This window comes from Natator depressus, chromosome 12 (genome assembly GCF_965152275.1).
Source record: "Natator depressus isolate rNatDep1 chromosome 12, rNatDep2.hap1, whole genome shotgun sequence".
Taxonomy (NCBI): domain Eukaryota; kingdom Metazoa; phylum Chordata; order Testudines; family Cheloniidae; genus Natator; species Natator depressus.
This window is the reverse complement of record NC_134245.1, coordinates 8,751,019-8,768,939: the sequence shown is the minus strand read 5'-3', so window position 1 is coordinate 8,768,939 and position 17,921 is coordinate 8,751,019. Positions and strand designations below refer to the sequence as shown.

General features: G+C 46.3%; 1 protein-coding gene across 1 annotated transcript in view; it reads right to left on the bottom strand.

The window, feature by feature from the left end:
• BBS2 (Bardet-Biedl syndrome 2) overlaps nucleotides 1-9,970 on the bottom strand; it is a 32,762-nt gene extending 22,792 nt beyond the window's left edge. The window contains exons 1-4 of the mRNA XM_074968538.1: nucleotides 9,812-9,970; nucleotides 3,744-3,971; nucleotides 2,184-2,309; nucleotides 1,621-1,683 (exon numbers count right to left, since the gene is read on the bottom strand). Coding sequence (XP_074824639.1) covers nucleotides 1,621-1,683; nucleotides 2,184-2,309; nucleotides 3,744-3,971; nucleotides 9,812-9,928 — 534 coding nt within the window. The 5' untranslated portion in view covers nucleotides 9,929-9,970. The remainder of the gene's footprint in view (nucleotides 1-1,620; nucleotides 1,684-2,183; nucleotides 2,310-3,743; nucleotides 3,972-9,811) is intronic.
• Between the last annotated feature and the right edge of the window lie 7,951 nt (nucleotides 9,971-17,921).

The following is a 17,921-nucleotide window of genomic DNA, read 5'->3' as shown; positions in this document are numbered from 1 at the left end:
AAGGTCTGTCTCCTGTGTGAGGAGACTAGCACCAGGGACAGCGCAGTACTGGTCAGGCAGGGGGAGCAGAAGGGAACTCTAGCCTGGTACCTGCTAGGCTGCAGGCCCTGAGGAAAGGGCCTAGCTGGTGCAAAGGGGCTGAAGGGGGAATGGCCCAGGGAGAGAGATGGACAAAGGGAGAGAAGGAGGGCAGGCAGGAAGGCTGCTGCCAAAGGGTCCATGGGTCGGGACCCAGAGTAGAGGGTGGGCCTGTGTCCTGCCCCTTGCACTTACACCTGGATGTTAGGCGTGGCCATCAGGATGGCACCAGACCCCTGCCAAAAGGGGTTAGACTTTGGAGTGTGGTTGGCCATTGTGGCTGGGGTGAAGAGAAGAACTGCTGATAACACACACCCCTGGAAGTGGGTGAGTGTGGACTAGAGGGCACTGCCAGAGGGCAGTGTCCTGAAGAGGATGCAGTGAAAAGGGAGCAATGTGGGTCCAGATGCCAACAGAGTGAGAGATGGATGGGACACCACCAGTGGAGGGCGCTCCACATGGACTGAGCTAATTCCCGGAGGTACCAACAGGAGGCACTGCAGTGGTGAGTCCCACCTACGTCACAAAGGTGGAGGAAGAGAGGTGTGACTGACGCCAATCCTGCAAATAGATTACTTCAGTGAGACCCCCTATAGGTGAAGGGTCTGTATATTTGTAAGACTGCGTCATGGGTGAGCAGAAGAAATTCAGATTACATCTGTGGTATGTGCATGTCAGTGGTACAAGTCCTTAGCCCACTAAAAATGAGGCTTTTCCCAGGCAATAAAAAGGGAGGGGGAAGTGATCAAGTTTCTAAATGCTGTTTCTACCTCTTATTGATCTTTGAATTTTATAATGAAGTTTGCACACTGATGTAGTAGCCTAATAGGCACGGGGTCCACACCCACACACTGTAAATGCACCATCTGGGCATAACAGTTTTCCCTGCCCTTCCCTTACATAGTCTCAATAGCAAGAAGCTTGTTAAAATTATTTTCAGTCTTACACCAATGCAGTGGGTAACAGTTAATCATTGTGTCATTATTGAAAAGATACACTGTGATTGGATTTGAGAATGGATAAATCAAAAACAAGTCCAACCATAAATGAGATTATTTGTAATACAATTTTACAATTGTCCACTATAATGAATAACATGGTTTCTAACGAACTGTTTCTTTTCCATTTAAACTAATCTAAATCAGTCAATAGGGGGTCCAGCAATCTGGCTGCTTTAAGTATTTTTTACATATATTTAATTTTATCTGAGAGAAAATACACACTGTAAAATGCAAAGAACTGCTTCAGAATTATCATTAGTGATCAACACAGCCAAAGCAAGGCTCCAAATCCTACAAAGACTTATGTTCATGCTTAACTTTACTCACTGTAACTAGTTGCACTGAAGTCACAGTATAGTTTAATATGTGCATAAGTGTTTGCAGGATCAGGGCCTAAGAAAGGACTATAGCTCCAAGCAGTTAAATCTAACCAGCAACATAAAGGAGTCAAATATAATTCAGTTATTTTCTTTCAACATAAAGTCACTGCAGGACAAGACTACAGATGAAGTCACAGAAGAACCGTCCACAACAAACCAACCTCTTTTTTCCCATCACCATCGAAATCACACAATGCTAATGAACGAACATTGTCCCCAGTAACCTGAAATTAAAAGAAAGGAAAAAGAAAAGGAGTACTTGTGGCACCTTAGAGACTAACCAGTTTATTTGAGCGTGAGCTACAGCTCACTTCATCGGATGCATAGCATATCGTGGAAACTGCAGAAGACATTATATACACACAGAGACCATGAAACAAAACTTCCTCCCACCCCACTGTCCTGCTGGTAACTAACAGCTTATCTAAAGTGACTTAGACTAACCAGTTTATTTGAGCATGAGCCATCAATACTTATGCTAGTTTAGCCTATGACAACTACATTTATGTTCTGAGTTGCCAAGAGAACAAAGACTATTAGAATATCGTTGGTTCAGGCTCAAATTGTTGTATTTACTGAGCAAATTACAAATACACATAGCTTATTAGCTCAGAAATCTTTCTTAACTTAAGATTAATCAAATCAATTTAATATTGATTTTATTAAACATAATTTTGATCAAAAATATTCTTGTAGCAATGTCAAAAGGACTGTGTATCTTTACCGTCCAAAAGAGATCATTTCCTTCATGATCAAAGCCCTGCAGAGCACAGTTTCCACCAATAATAGCAAGAGGAGAGGAAATATCTCCTAGCGTTCCAAGCACTATCGCATTAGCTCCATCGGTAACCTGCAGAAAAACATTAAAGGAATATAGAAATATAGCAAAGATTCAGATATACCTATGCATACTGTACATGCATCAGAGAAAGCATCCAGCATTACATTAACCTAATACTGTATGGAATAACTCAGTTATCCATCATTTACTTTAAACTATTTGTAGCCTAAAAAGTTGAAGCAATAACCAGAAATTAAACAAAATAGAGAACCAACTTCAAACAAACAGCAAAATGTATGCTGTATTTAATTGTACATGATGATGGTTGTATGTATGTCACATCTACGGCTTCATGATAAAAATGCAACTTTTAGGGTTTTTCATAATGTCACATTCTTTACTACCTACTGAGCATGTACTCTTCCAGAATTGGCTCTGTTTATGTCCACTGTAGTGGAGTAAGAGAAAGCAACCTGAACTGTTAAATTTTTAGTATCTCTTGTTTTATCGTACCCAGAACAGTGTTACCTGTGAAGTGCTTAGCTAAGACCTGCTCATTGCCCCAGAGAACTTATAAACTAAAGTCCCAATCTGACCACGAGATCTGTGGAAGTGTTCCCCCAGGCATGTGCAAAGGCCTGTAGACTTCAATGGGACTTGCACACGAGCAAACCCTTTCGTTCCTAGCGTGTGACTGTGGGATGGAGGCCATAGGAGGCCCTGATCTTGTAATCAAATCTCCATGGGTTGACCCCTGTGGCTATACAGATTCAAGTGCAGGATTGGGGCCTAACTATAACATGAGACAAGTGAGAGTAACAAACAATGGGGAGAGGTTACAGTACTAAGGTAGGTCAACCCAGTTACTCACATTGGTTAGGATGAAGTTTACAATAAGGTCAGTCTGCAATTACTCAGGCTGGTCATTAACCTTCTATGTACAAACTCCTTTCCCCACCTGCACACCTGGTTAGTCTTTTTTTAATTTTTATTACCCTGTTTCTAGTTTAAAAAGAAAATGGTGAAATATTTAATCAACTAGTTTTAGCTATTTAACCAAAAAATAAAGAATAGTTTGCCCAGAATAATGTAATGTTTTAAATTTTTCCTACAAAATTTGTGAGTCAATGACAAACCCATGGCTTTTCCAAAATACTGTTCCAAGCAGATTTAGGATATCGGATTGGAATATATAATTCTATTCTAATTTTATTTCAGCTCTGAATATTTTCAAAGGCTTTTAAGTTTTGACTTGCAACTGGTATAGCATATTAAAAAAATTCACTCACTGACAATGTCACATTAGCACTATATTGTCCTCTTAAAAATATAATACTGATTTTCAAAACATGCAAGTCCTCTGCCCAGAAAGTTGTGAATCTAATTATATCACTGATCTGCAAAAAGAAAAGCACAGCAATCAAATAAATAAACTTAGAATTTATGACTCCTAAACTTCTTTATGAAAGAAAGAGATGAAGACTAAGAGTGAAATTAACTTGCCTCTCTGTAAAACAAATCCGAGTTGTTGTACACATCGTAAGCCAACAAATTAGTCTGTGTTCCAACTAGAAGACAATCATAGCCAAGCTGGGGATTCAGCACTCCGGCTGTCAGGCAGCTGACCCTCTGGTTAATGTTGAGAAGAGAAATATCAGAATCCTGGCTGCTTTGCATCATACGATTTGCACTTACATGCTGGCCACGGGCATGAGGATTATGAATAAAAACCTGTAAAAAAAACAAAACGTACATTTCAAAGATTGTTCTAAATCCTGCTAGCCACCACATATATTCAGAAGCAGTAAGAGTTACAGTCTTGGTATTCAGGCACAGGTTCTGGAATCTAACAAAGACAGATGGACACATTACGATTTATTTTTTTTGCTGTTACTGCTTCTTACACCCCCTTTAGGTACCTTCTACGCTACATAACCAGCAATTTCCAAAGTTTGTTACAAGCACAATTGTGCCAGCTTTGCAGAGGAGTAATGTTGTTAAAACCATTTTGAAAACAGACTGACTAGTACTAAGAATGTGGTATGCAGTGTAGATGTAGTCATGTTGGTCCCAGAATATTAGAGACAAGATGGGTGAGGTAATATCTTTTACTGGACCAACTCTTCACATATGAAGAGTTCTGGGTGGCTCAAATGCCTGTTTCTCTCACCAACAGAAGTTGGTCCAATAAAAGATTTTACCTCACCCATCTTGTCGCTCTAGTATTTAGAATGATTATTTTTAAAATATTAAAGTTATGCCCCGTCTCTCCTGGTAATGGTATTAGCAAAAACAGGGCTATTATAGGTTTCAGAGTAGCAGCCGTGTTAGTCTGTCTTCACAAAAAGAAAAGGAGGGCTTGTGGCACCTTAGAGACTAACCAATTTATTATAGTAATTTACGTGCTATACGCAAGTAGCGCAATATCACATGAGATTGGAAAATCGTTAGCCTCCTTTTTCTGTACTTATCTTCAAGGTTAAATGCTTTAATAGTATAATTAATCCAAGCCCAATTAACACAAATGCCTAGAAGCAGTGTTTACCCCCACCATTTCTTGTGTTAAAACCCAAATAAAGTTTTACGCCACAATCCTGCAATTGGATCTATACAGCCAAAGAAAGCACTGTCTGTGTCGAGACCCACTGTAATCCAGGGCCCTCTGCATGTGCAAAAGGGTTCACTCAAGCAGATCTGATTCAGGGCCTGGAACCTTGGTTTGCAAATGGAACTGATGGATTTAAAAGCAGAACTGTGAAGACAAAGGTATTCTCCTCCTACTCGCACAGTAGAATGCATTTGCTACAGTTTTTTAATAATATACATACCAATCCCCATCTCCTTCAAAAGGGAAGGAAAAAAATTATGTTTGCAGCCAATCACTCTGTTTGTGTGTTATATTCCTTTCCCCGACCCTTTTTCTAAATAGACCCTTCTCTATTTAGATTGCAAGGCCTTTGGGGAAGGGACAGTCTACTATTTTGTCTATACAGTGCATAATATAATGGGTCCCTGTTCTTGATTGGTCCCTAGTCATTCCCGTAATGCAAATAAATAATACTAAAAGAAAGCTTGAGAACTACAGGGGTGAATCATGCGCAAATTGCAGCAGTCTAAGTGCAACATTTCTATGCTTTTGTAGGTTTATGTTTTATTCTAACATAATTGTGTTAAACTTCCTTTGTTGGGTTTAGAACTGTTGTGGACCTTGCACTTAATAAAGTTTTCCAGTGTTGCAAAGTAGTCATCTGACGATTTACAGCAAACATGCATTTCCTTTAACACTGCAACATCTCCAGAGTTAAGTCAGTGAGGATGCTAATTTCCATTACAGTAACTGAGAACCGTATAACAAAACACACAACTTGAAAAATACAGTTGCCCACTTAACAACAGAAACTTAGAAACTTTCTTTGAGTGGGGCGGGGACTTAAGTCATTCATTTTTGCAGAATTTAACCTTTCATTTAAAAAAATTAAGTTTCCAGTGTTGTCTTTCTATGTTTACAGATAGCTTCAGTGCCTCTGCTGTTGATCATGGCTTTCCCCCAGCAGTAGCGCAATGAAATTAACAAGACTCTAGTCCTTTGCAGGGTCCTTAAGAATCCTGTGGGCATCAGTGACCATTTCATTCTGCAGCTGCTATTTCAAAACAGCAAGGAGCCCTGACACAGACGCTGGAGGAAGTTACAGAAAATCAGGACCCAAAAAGTTTGATATAAGCAACTGAAGGTCTGCTTTTAGCCATGCCAGAACTGGGAAAAAAAAAAAAAGCTTCACTGATTTAAATGTACATATTTTATAACTTGTTAAAAAACAAAAAATGAAACATCAGAAGCAATCAAAACATTGAATAATTATGGGGTAAACAAGTTAAAACATGAGAAACAGTCACATGACCTTCCAGAATCTGAAGTCTAATATCACAACATACATGAGCGCAAATCTTTAAAATACCGCTGAGGTGCCACATGAACTGAAGTGATGTATGTCAGAGTAGCAGCCGTGTTAGTCTGTATTTGCAAAAAGAAAAGGAGGACTTGTGGCACCTTAGAGACTAACCAATTTATTTGAGCATAAGCTTTCGTGAGCTACAGCTCACTTCATCGGATGCATTAATTTAACTGTTTTATGGCCCGATCCTGCTATGTGCTAAACGTATTCCATTGGGTGCTGAGCACCCTCAATTCAGACAATGGGAGTTGCAGGTATTAAGCACATTGCAGAATTATGCTCTTGGGGGGGAGAGGGTCAATGCTAGCCTTTAAACACACAACCCAATTTCCTCACTGTTGCAGCTCAACTGGTGGCAGCAATAGTTGGGAGAGCTAGTGCAGACCAACCACTTGTGTTTTAACCAGTGTTTCATCTAATGCTGCAGATGATACGATGGTTAAACACCAGCAGAATGCAACAGTGGGAAATTTTAGATCAATAATTCTAGTGTAGACATGCCTACTCTAGGGCTGCAGTGTTGTTGCCAAGATACAAGAGCCAAAAATATTAATGGTAAATAAGAGCTTCTGGCTATCAGCCTGTATAATACTGCACAGGCTGCTAAAAGAGAGGGGGGTTTTGAGGATATTTATTTATTTCATGGTTTCACATTTCCATTTTCTAAGAATGAATCAATTTTCAGCAATCAGAAGATATCATAAAATCAACCCCAGCAGACAGCAAATTTTTCCAGGCCCAATCCTGCTCCCACTGAAGTCAGTGCCAAAATTCTCATTGGCTTCACTGATTGCAGGATCAGCTCCCTGGTCCTCATCCTTTAAAGCAGTGTTTTCCAACCTTGGGATGCAGCTTGTGCAGGGAAAGCCCCTGGCGGGCCCGGCCGGCTTGTTTACCTGCCACGTCCGCAGGTTTGGCCGATCCCAGCTCCCACCGGCCGCTGTTCACTGTGCCCAGAGCTGGGATCAGCCAAACCTGCGGACACGGCACGTAAACAAAGCGGCCAGGCCCGCAGGGGCTTTCCCTGTACAAGCGGTGTCCCAAGTTTGGGAAACACTGCTTTAAAGGGATGAGAAAAGGAAAGAGTTGTGTGTCATGTATTTTTGCTGAGCTGGCTTAGGCAACACCAGACCCATCCAGTACAAGCTCCGCAGTACAAGCTGTGTGAAAGCAGCATCTCATCCTTCTTTCTGTAAAAGAAAGGCAGCCAAAGCCACTACGGACACCTCAGGGAGGAGAAAAAAGGAGGCTTGTAAGAATCATGTGCATGGAAAAACAAGGCTTTTAGCTGACACTAAAACCCTGGCAGACGTGAGCCAAAAATCGTTTTCAGATTAGGCGTTTTCATTTATTCTTGTAGGAGCATTGTTCAGTTTGGGTTTTCCTCCCCTGGAAGTTACTGTGTATGACAAACAATGAAGAGTCATTTCACAGCGAAGGGTTGCGAGGGAAGGTGTGGCAGCTGACCTCATATTTGTTGCCGTTGGCATGGAAAGAAATGAGTTTGTGTTTGTTGCTCTGACCAGTGCAAGCTTTGCAAGGTTTACTGTGGGTATGAATTAATGGTCTGATTTTCACAGGTCATGAATACCCACAGATCCCACTGAAGTCACCAGATGCCAGGGGAGCGGGGAGACTCTGTGCCTAGGGGGTGTGGTCCCTGTGCCTAGGGGTGCCTCAGCAAGGCAGTGTCCCTGTGGCAGGGACTGGGGATGTCGGAGTGAGTGGGTAGGGGTCCCCATGTCCATAGGTGTCTCCATGGTGAGGGATTCCCATAGCAAGGATTAGGGGGAGTCTCTGTGGGGCAGATGTTCCTGTGCCTATGGGTGCTTCCGTAAGGGGTCCCCGTGGTGGGGAGCAAGGAGGCATCTCAGGGGGACCCTGGGTCTATGGCAGGGATTGGGAGCAGTCTCCAGAGTAGGGTCCCCCTGTCTATGGCTGTCTCTATGGAGGGGTCCCTCTGTCCAGGGGTTTCTCCATGGAAGGGACTGAGGGATGTGTCAGGGGTGGGTGTCTATGTCTGTGGGTGTCTCCATGGGGATCCCTGTGGCAGGGAGTGAGGGCAGTCTCGGGGGGGTCCCCATGTCCATGGGGGTTCCTGTGTCAGGGCTTAGGAGAGTCTCAAGGGAGTCTCCATGGCAAGAAGTGGTGGCAATCTCGAGGGGGTTCCCATATGCAGGGAGTGGGACTGTCTCCCTGGGGTTCCTCATGTGCAGTGCTCTCTCCCTGGGGGTCCCCATGGCTGACATTGGGGGGCAGTCTTGGGGGGGGGGTCCCCATGTGGAGGGAGTGAGGGCAGTCTCAGGGGGACCCCGGGTGCAGGGCTGTCTCCATGGGAGGTTCCTGTGGCAGGAAGTGGGGGCAGTCTCAGGGCATCCACATGGGCAGGGCTGTCTCCCTGGGGGTCCCTGTGGCAGGGAGCAGGGGCAGTCTCTGGGGGTGATGGGGAGCAGGGGCAGTCTTGGGGATGGGGGGATGTCCCAGTGGTGGGGAGCAGGGACAGTCTCGGGCGGGGGGGGGTAGCGGGGAGCGGGGGCAGTGTCAGGGGGGTGGGATATCCCAATGGCGGGGAGCAGGGGCAGTCTCGGGGGAAGAATTCGGGGGGGGGCTGCCCCAGTGGCGGGGAGCGGGGGCAGTCTCGGCGGGAGGATTCGGGGGGGGGGGGGGGGATGCCCCAGTGGTGGGGAGCGGGGGCAGTGTCGGCGGGAGGATTCGGGGGGGGGTGTCCCAGAGGCGGGGAGCGGGGGCAGTGTCGGGGGGAGGTTTCGGGGGGGGGGGTGTCCCAGAGGCAGGGAGCAGGGGCAGTGGTGGGGGCCAGAGCCCCAGTGGCGGAGAGCGGGGGCAGTCTCGGGGGTGGGATGCCCCAGTGGTGGGGAGCGGGGGCGGTTTCAGGGGGCAGTGCCCCAGTGGCGGGGAGCGGGGCCAGGGGCGGGGAGAGGTTTCGGGGGGCAGTGCCCCAGTGGCGGGGAGCGAGGGCAGTGTCGGGGGGGATGCCCCAGTGGCGGGGAGCGGGGGCAGGGGGAGGTTTCAGGGGCCAGAGCCCCAGTGGCGGGGAGCGGGGGCAGTCTCGGGGGTGGGATGCCCCAGTGGCGGGGAGCGGGGGCGGTTTCAGGGGGCAGTGCCCCAGTGGCGGGGAGCGGGGGCAGGGGCGGGGAGAGGTTTCGGGGGGCAGTGCCCCAGTGGCGGGGAGCGAGGGCAGTGTCGGGGGGGATGCCCCAGTGGCGGGGAGCGGGGGCAGTGTCGGGGGGGATGCCCCAGTGGCGGGGAGCGGGGGCAGGGGCGGGGGGAGGTTTCGGGGGGCAGTGCCCCAGTGGCGGGGAGCGGGGGCAGTGTCGGGGGGGATGCCCCAGTGGCGGGGAGCGGGGGCAGGGGCGGGGAGAGGTTTCGGGGGGCAGTGCCCCAGTGGCGGGGAGCGAGGGCAGTGTCGGGGGGGATGCCCCAGTGGCGGGGAGCGGGGGCAGTGTCGGGGGGGATGCCCCAGTGGCGGGGAGCGGGGGCAGGGGCGGGGGGAGGTTTCGGGGGGCAGTGCCCCAGTGGCGGGGAGCGGGGGCAGTCTCAGGGGGGGATGCCCCACTGGCGGGGAGCGGGGGCAGTCTCCGGGGGCCCGTGGGCGGTTACCTTGCCCGCTTGGGTGGCGCCCGCCAGGCACGGGTGGGTCCCATCGTACTGGCCCAGCGCCACCGTGCGGGGCAGGATCCTGTGGTTGAGCTTCAGGGTGAACACGGGCACCAGCATCGCGGCGGCGGCGCCGGGCTCCGGGCGGGGCAGCAGCCGGGCAACCGCCACTCGGGGCCCGCCGGCCCAGCGCGCCGCGGCCTAGCGCTGCCTCCGCCCCGCTCCGGCGGGGGAGGTGCCGAGTCGACGCCGCAGCGTCAGCCGCGGGGCAGGCCGGGCTGCGGGGGGAGCGGGCGGGAGGCGGATGGGTCAAGGGGGCGTTTGGCCGCGGGGGCACTGGCAAGGGAAGCAGGAGATGGGGCAGTTGGCAGGGGGCAGTTGGCAAGGGAAGCAGGAGATGGGGCAGTTGGCAGGGGGCAGTTGGCAAGGGAAGCAGGAGATGGGGCAGTTGGCAGAGGGGTGGGGCAGGGGGCAGTTGGCAAGGGAAGCAGGAGGTGGGGCAGTTGGCAGAGGGGTGGGGTAGGGGGGAGTTGGCAAGGGAAGCAGGGGGTGGGGCAGTTGGCAAGGGAAGCAGGAGATGGGGCAGTTGGCAGAGGGGTGGGACAGGGGGCAGTTGGCAAGGGAAGCAGGAGGTGGGGCAGTTAGCAGAGGGGTGGGGCAAGGGGCAGTTGGCAAGGGAAGCAGGGGGTGGGGCAGTTGGCAAGGGAAGGAGGAGGTGGAAACAGGTGCAAAAGGAAGTATGGGCAGATCTGGGGAAGTATATGATGGAGAGGGGAATTAAGAGGGAGAAGTGGAGTTAGGAGAGTAGAGCCAGCTCTGCTCATCCAAAATACCCAGGTACTGATTTCACTTCAATCTCCTGGTAACCTCCATGGCATTCTTCCCAATAGCCATATCCTAATGCAATCTAGAGCATCATGATGCCGAGGTGGGAAGCCAGGGCCAGTGGGGTTACCATTCAGAGCCAGTGCCCTGGGCTCTTGCATTCTAATCCCGACAGCGTATGACTTGGGGCAAATCACTGACCCTCTCTGTCTCAGTTTCCCATCAGTAAAATAGGCTAACAATACCTCCCCATAGGGTAACATTTACTGATATTATTCACCTTTTTACTGGCACTCCATCTTTCTTTACCGAGGAAAATTTCAAGCCAAGAAAAAAGCCTGTAGAAACCAGTCATGTATTAAAATATACCATATAGCTTGGGAAAGAGCAACTTCAAAGCAATTTTGCGTTTATGCTGCTTCTGTTTATGAGGTTTTTTGTCGATTTTTACAGAATCCATAATATCTAGCATTAGGAAAAACTTGTACTTCTAGATTCCATAGGGCAAGTACTCAATACTAAATCTGAAGATTTGAGATACATTAATAATAGTACTTTGCACTTCTGGGGCTCCTTCCTACTGCAGCCCTCAAATTACTTTACAAACATTAGGGGGAAATTCACTTGTTCACATAAAGCCCAAATACATAGGAGTGGAGAGGTGAAATTCAACACCAACCCAGGTCCACGATGGACTGCTCCCTGCGGCTGCTGTTCCTTTGAGCCTGTTGGACTGCAGTAGCAATCACAGCCCCTCCCTCCACAAGCAGTTGCCCAGGCTAAGGTCTGTATTAACATGGATCAGTGGCCCTTCCTGAATCCATCCACAAAGTGACCTTTCACGCTGGCATAGATAAGACCGATATAGACACTCTTCCCACAGCAGGGGCACTCGTCAGCAGGGATCCTATAAATGCGTTTGCGAGGGAAAAACACAGAATTTGCATTTTTACAGAGAATCTTTTGTTTTTACTACTGCAGCCTGGGGCTGACAGCCCAAGCCCCAGCCACCTAGGGCCGACTGCCCGGAGCTCCAGCTGCCCAGGGCTGGTGGCCCAGGGCTAACCACCCGAGCCCCCGTGGCCCATTTCATTATAATCATGGATTTTTATGTTTTTTTGTTTTCGTTTTTTTAATCGTAGAATTTTGCTGGGTTTTTTTATCACAGAAAACTAGGATCTGTGCTCGTCAGCCAGCTGTCTCTATGCGGGTTTTCAGTGGAGTGGAGGGCCTTACTCCAACAGTCTGTACCAGGGTAAACTTCACCCTCATTCAATTAAGTCTCACAATGTCCCTGTGAGCTAGGAAAGTGTTATCCATATTTTACAAACAGGGAAACTGACACACAGAGCTATTATGGCCCAGATTCAGTGAAGCACTGAAGCAAGTGCTTAACTTTAAATATGTGAATAATCCCATCCCTAGTCATTTCGTAAAGCATGTGCTTCACTGCTTTGCTGAAATTGGCCCTAAATGATTTTCCCAAGGTCACACAGTGACTTGGTGGTACAGTTGGGAATAGTACAAGCTTTAACAATGCCCAGTTCTGTGCTTTAGCCATCAAATCATCTATTCCATGGCTAACCCACCCTTCAGAGCCATATTTGAGAATGTTTCAACATTATTTTGCCATTTTTTACTGACAATTGTTGATGTTTGCTTACTATCAGTCAAACAGAATATGAGCATGTGTTCTTGGGACAGGATTGAAACACGGCACCTGACCACATACGGATGAGTAATATGTTGGTGCAAGTATTCCCATTGTGTACTGGATTTGAAGTAAAAAAACCTTTGAGGGTCCAGGGGCAAATTGGGGTAGAAAAAGTAACTGATTTATCAAAAATCTTAATTAAAATGCACAGGCAGAAGAGCTGGAGTCCAATCTACTCTCTGCAGTGAAATATCAAGGAATATTTCTGAAGCAGAGCTAGGAGGCAAAGGTCTGTTAAGCAAAGCCAGGTTATGGGGTTGGCTGGCAGGAAAATCAGGCTGTCCAGTAAGGTGGGGGTATGAAGAACAGTCTTTATAGGAATAATCTGTCCAAGGCTGCAAGGCCTTATTGATGTGATTTTTAGAAGTGATCTGAAATGCTTTGAACAATAACATGGTTAGGTTTTAAAAAGAACAGAACAATATAATTACCATGAATAACTTTTGTAGCTGACATAATTATAAGGGTATTCAACTCTCAGGCTTTAGGGTATGAGCCAGTTGTCTGCAGAGATCAAGAAAGAAAATTTCCCCCATCTGCATTGTACAACTGGTGAGGTGCATTATGGAAGGTTTTCATCCTTCTCACAAGTATCATTTGTTGGCTGCTGCCAGAAGCACTATACCAAGCTCAATAAACTAGTGGTCTGGTCCACTGGGAAAAGTCTTTGTTCCTGCTCAATTTTTGTTCCTTTCTCTGAAAAGACTTTCAAATCACTTGCATGAAAAAGTTAAGTTGCTTTTAGAAAAGCCAGTTAGCACTTCCTGATTCGCATCTAGAAATAGGTAGCATATAACCCCCTGATTGCTAATTTTATGGACTGCATTATAAAACCCTGTGATTTTTTGTTTGTAGGACACTGGTCAACAGTAGCTGTACTGTTCTGAATTTGAATGATAAGATCTCAAAGGGAGCATTCATGTGAAAAACAACAAAACAATCAATACAAACTGGGTTGCACATTGCAGGCCTGGCTTTGGCTCAAGTTTAGGTGAAATCATGCGACTCTAAATTTGGAAACAAGCTTTTGCTTTTTGAATAGTTTTTATGAAGTCTTCTGGAAACTATCTAAATGTGTCACTATATTGTCTAATAATGAGGCAGATGCTGTATGCAGCATATTAAAGAGAAGCTTTTCCTTTTTCGTAACTGTTGTGGATAAGTACAACTTTCAAGTCCAGTCTTGCAAACTGTTGTAGCCAATGAGATGCCTCGTGTGAGTAAGGGTTTGCATAACAGTCCATGGGCATAATGCCAGCATAAACTCTAATCATCAACAGGTCGTTTCAAAAGTCCAGAAACTACTACTGTCTTTTCAGGGAACGTAACAGCAAAATCATTAGTCCAAGGCCTGGGAATTTGGAGTATGTTCTTTCACGGTGGTGTAAAGCCAATCAAGTGGAGCTATTAAAAGGAAAAACCTATGCTAATGTAATGTTACAGATAGGTAAAATTTTAAACACATGGAAATTCAAGGTTATAGTGTGTTCTCGTTTGCACGCTCTCTCTCTCTCTCTCTATATATATAGAATATGGCCTAACATATGTATTACTTTTGTTTCCACTGCTATAGGATGTTAATGTATATAATCTGGCTGAATTATGGTTGTTTATAGAGCTGTAATTTAGAATTTCCTGGGTTTGGGGCTTTTAAAATCCAAACTGTAATTTTTCTTTTCTGTCATTTTTGAATTTATTTCCCTTGGTTTAAAAAGTGTGATCCTGTATACATATAAGAGCCACGTGCCTTTAGCTGACTACTATCTTAAGTGCAAAATCAATCACAGTTCTGCTAGGCTCTAAGCCTGCATCTGGATCTGGGCAGGCAGACCCCTGGTCCCACACAGACCCAGTTGTAAGACTGGGGTCTTAGCTTTTTATTCTTTTTTCTATGAAAATAAATGTCAGCTATTGATATATAAATATGACACCATCCTGATGTTTTCTCAGGTGTGAGTAGTTGAATTACCACTCTGGAACCTAAAATGGTTTTGCAGAATTGTGTGGAAAAACCGGTTTTGGCATATAAGTAGGTGCATTCAAATCCATTGGCTGCCTCCATCCATTGGCTGCCTCCATACAGATATCAGTGTCTATAGTTAGATAGCACTCATGCAGCATCTGGGGAAAAAATTGGGAACTTAGGCCGCAAAGACACAGCACCCCTCAAGCATGAGAAACAATGGAACTAAGAGAGAATCTATACCAGCTAGCAGTTGTAGTAGGCTTTTATCTGCCTTGTAGGTCATCCAGAAGAGGGAGACAGTCACAGCCATGTCATCTGGTAATTAATTGCATTAAGAGAGAACAGCCATACAAAATACACACCATCCATTGTTTGCTGAAAATAAAATAACTTAAAAATATTTTCATAGATCTACTAACAAAATGTTAGAGGGACAAGCTACATAGGAAAAAGGTGAGGGTAAAGGTTCTGAATGTGTTTCTCATACAAGACACCTTTGAATAAAAGGGGTTTTTTTAAGTGATTTTCAACACAGCTGATTTGTGTCCCATTTAAAAAAAATAAATTTGTTAATTAAATTCCAGAGCTCAGTCTTCTAATCCATTAGGCATTGATTTTATTTTTTAAAAGGTTTTCATATGAAATATTATCTGCTATTGAGCTGTTCTAAATCACAGCATCTATCTAGGGACCCTTCTCCCCTACTTTTATTTCCTTTTAAATCCCTGGAGCAGCCTTTAGGCATCAGCATAGAGACAAAGGGTTTACTGTAGCTTTGTAACAGAATATCCCACAGCAAAAGCAAAGTCATTGCTAATGTATTGCAAGCCTATACCTCGGAAGCAACCGAACCAATGTAATGAGATTTTGAAATGGCTTAGTGTCCTTCATGACTTCACACCACGGTTCATAGTACTTGTACTACCTCTATTGTAGAGTTTACAACAGTGACACGTGTACCACCCAGGACCAAATCTTAGGAGTGGACAACCCGGGCCTCCCATGCACTTGGGTACTGTGGTGATGATTTCCAAAGGATATAGCAACTTGTAATGCTGTAACCTGCGTCAGAAGATTTCAGAGTGGGGTTGGAATGATCTCATGTTCTCACTCTGTGGTGGGAGTGTTTTTCCCCATTTAGTGCTGCTTTGCTATTTTACGCTGGTGCGTTCCTGTTCTTGTGCTTGAAATAAGCGGATGGTCTTGGCACCTATATTTTATTTCTTTTGATATCTAAAATTTGCCTATCAAAAACTCAGTGAGCACCTGTAGATATTAGCAAATATATTCATTAACAAACTGGCAGGCAAATAAAGGACCATTACTAATTAAACTACTTGAGCATGTTTCAGAGTAGCAGCCGTGTTAGTCTGTATTCGCAAAAAGAAAAGGAGGACTTGTGGCACCTTAGAGACGAACAAATTATCACGGTATGTATAGCACATGCCAGCACTTGCAATATCAGTAACAACAGCGAGAGCTTTCCAAGAAAGCTTGGTAAAGTGCTTCAACCCTGACCAGGAGGGACAATCTCCAGAGGTTACCAGGGCTGAGACTGCCAATAAAGGTGCCAGTTGTGATGGTGTTTCAGTCAGAGGTGAGGGCTCAGGGAGGAAACACAGGCAGGAACGTCTGTGAGGAGAGGGCTCCTGCCTCATACTGAGAATGAGGGGCGATCAGCAGGTTATCTCAAGTGCTTATACACGAATGCACAAAGCCTTGGAAACAAGCAGGGAGAACTGGAGGTCCTGGTGATGTCAAGGAATTATGACGTGATTGGAATAACAGAGACTTGGAGGGATAACTCACATGACTGGAGTACTGTCATGGATGGTTATAAACTGTTCAGGAAGGACAGGCAGGGCAGAAAAGGTGGGGGAGTAGCACTGTATGTAAGGGAGCAGTATGAATGCTCAGAGCTCCGGTACGAAACTGCAGAAAAACCTGAGTGTCTATGGATTAAGTTTAGAAGTGTGAGCAATAAGAGTGATGTAGTGGTGGGAATCTGCTATAGACCACCGGACCAGGGGGATGAGGTGGATGAGGCTTTCTTCCGGCAACTCGCAGAAGCTACTAGATCGCACGCCCTGGTTCTCATGGGTGACTTTAATTTTCCTGATATCTGCTGGGAGAGGAATACAGCGGTGCATAGACAATCCAGGAAGTTTTTGGAAAGCGTAGGGGACAATTTCCTGGTGCAAGTGCTAGAGGAGCCAACTGGGGGGGAGCTTTTCTTGACCTGCTGCTCACAAATCGGGAAGAATTAGTGGGGGAAGCAAAAGTGGATGGGAATCTGGGGGGCAGTGACCATGAGTTGGTTGAGTTCAGGATCCTGACGCAGGGAAGAAAAGTAAGCAGCAGGATACAGACCCTGGACGTCAGGAAAGCAGACTTCGACTCCCTCAGAGAACGGATGGGTAGGATCCCCTGGGGGACTAACATGAAGGGGAAAGGAGTCCAGGAGAGCTGGCTGTATTTCAAGGAATTCCTGTTGAGGTTACAGGGACAAACCATCCCGATGAGTCGAAAGAATAGTAAATATGGCAGGCGACCAGCTTGGCTTAACGGTGAAATCCTAGCGGATCTTAAACATAAAAAAGAAGCTTACAAGAAGTGGAAGGTTGGACATATGACCAGGGAAGAGTATAAAAATATTGCTCGGGCATGTAGGAATGAAATCAGGAGGGCCAAATCGCACCTGGAGCTGCAGCTAGCAAGAGATGTCAAGAGTAACAAGAAGGGTTTCTTCAGGTATGTTGGCAACAAGAAGAAAGCCAAGGAAAGTGTGGGCCCCTTACTGAATGAGGGAGGCAGCCTAGTGACAGAGGATGTGGAAAAAGCTAATGTACTCAATGCTTTTTTTGCCTCTGTCTTCACGAACAAGGTCAGCTCCCAGACTGCTGCGCTGGGCATCACAGCATGGGGAGTAGATGGCCAGCCCTCAGTGGAGAAAGAGGTGGTTAGGGACTATTTAGAAAAGCTGGACGTGCACAAGTCCATGGGGCTGGACGAGTTGCATCCGAGAGTGCTAAAGGAATTGGCGGCTGTGATTGCACAGCCATTGGCCATTATCTTTGAAAACTCGTGGCGAACGGGGGAAGTCCCAGATGACTGGAAAAAGGCTAATGTAGTGCCAATCTTTAAAAAAGGGAAGAAGGAGGATACTGGGAACTACAGGCCAGTCAGCCTCACCTCAGTCCCCGGAAAAATCATGGAGCAGGTCCTCAAAGAATCAATCCTGAAGCACTTACATGAGAGGAAAGTGATCAGGAACAGTCAGCATGGATTCACCAAGGGAAGGTCATGCCTGACTAATCTAATCGCCTTCTATGATGAGATTACTGGCTCTGTGGATGAAGGGAAAGCAGTGGATGTATTGTTTCTTGACTTTAGCAAAGCTTTTGACACGGTCTCCCACAGTAATTCTTGTCAGCAAGTTAAAGAAGTATGGGCTGGATGAATGCACTATAAGGTGGGTAGAAAGTTGGCTAGATTGTCGGGCTCAACGGGTAGTGATCCATGGCTCCATGTCTAGTTGGCAGCCGGTGTCAAGTGGAGTGCCCCAGGGGTCGGTCCTGGGGCCAGTTTTGTTCAATATCTTCATAAAT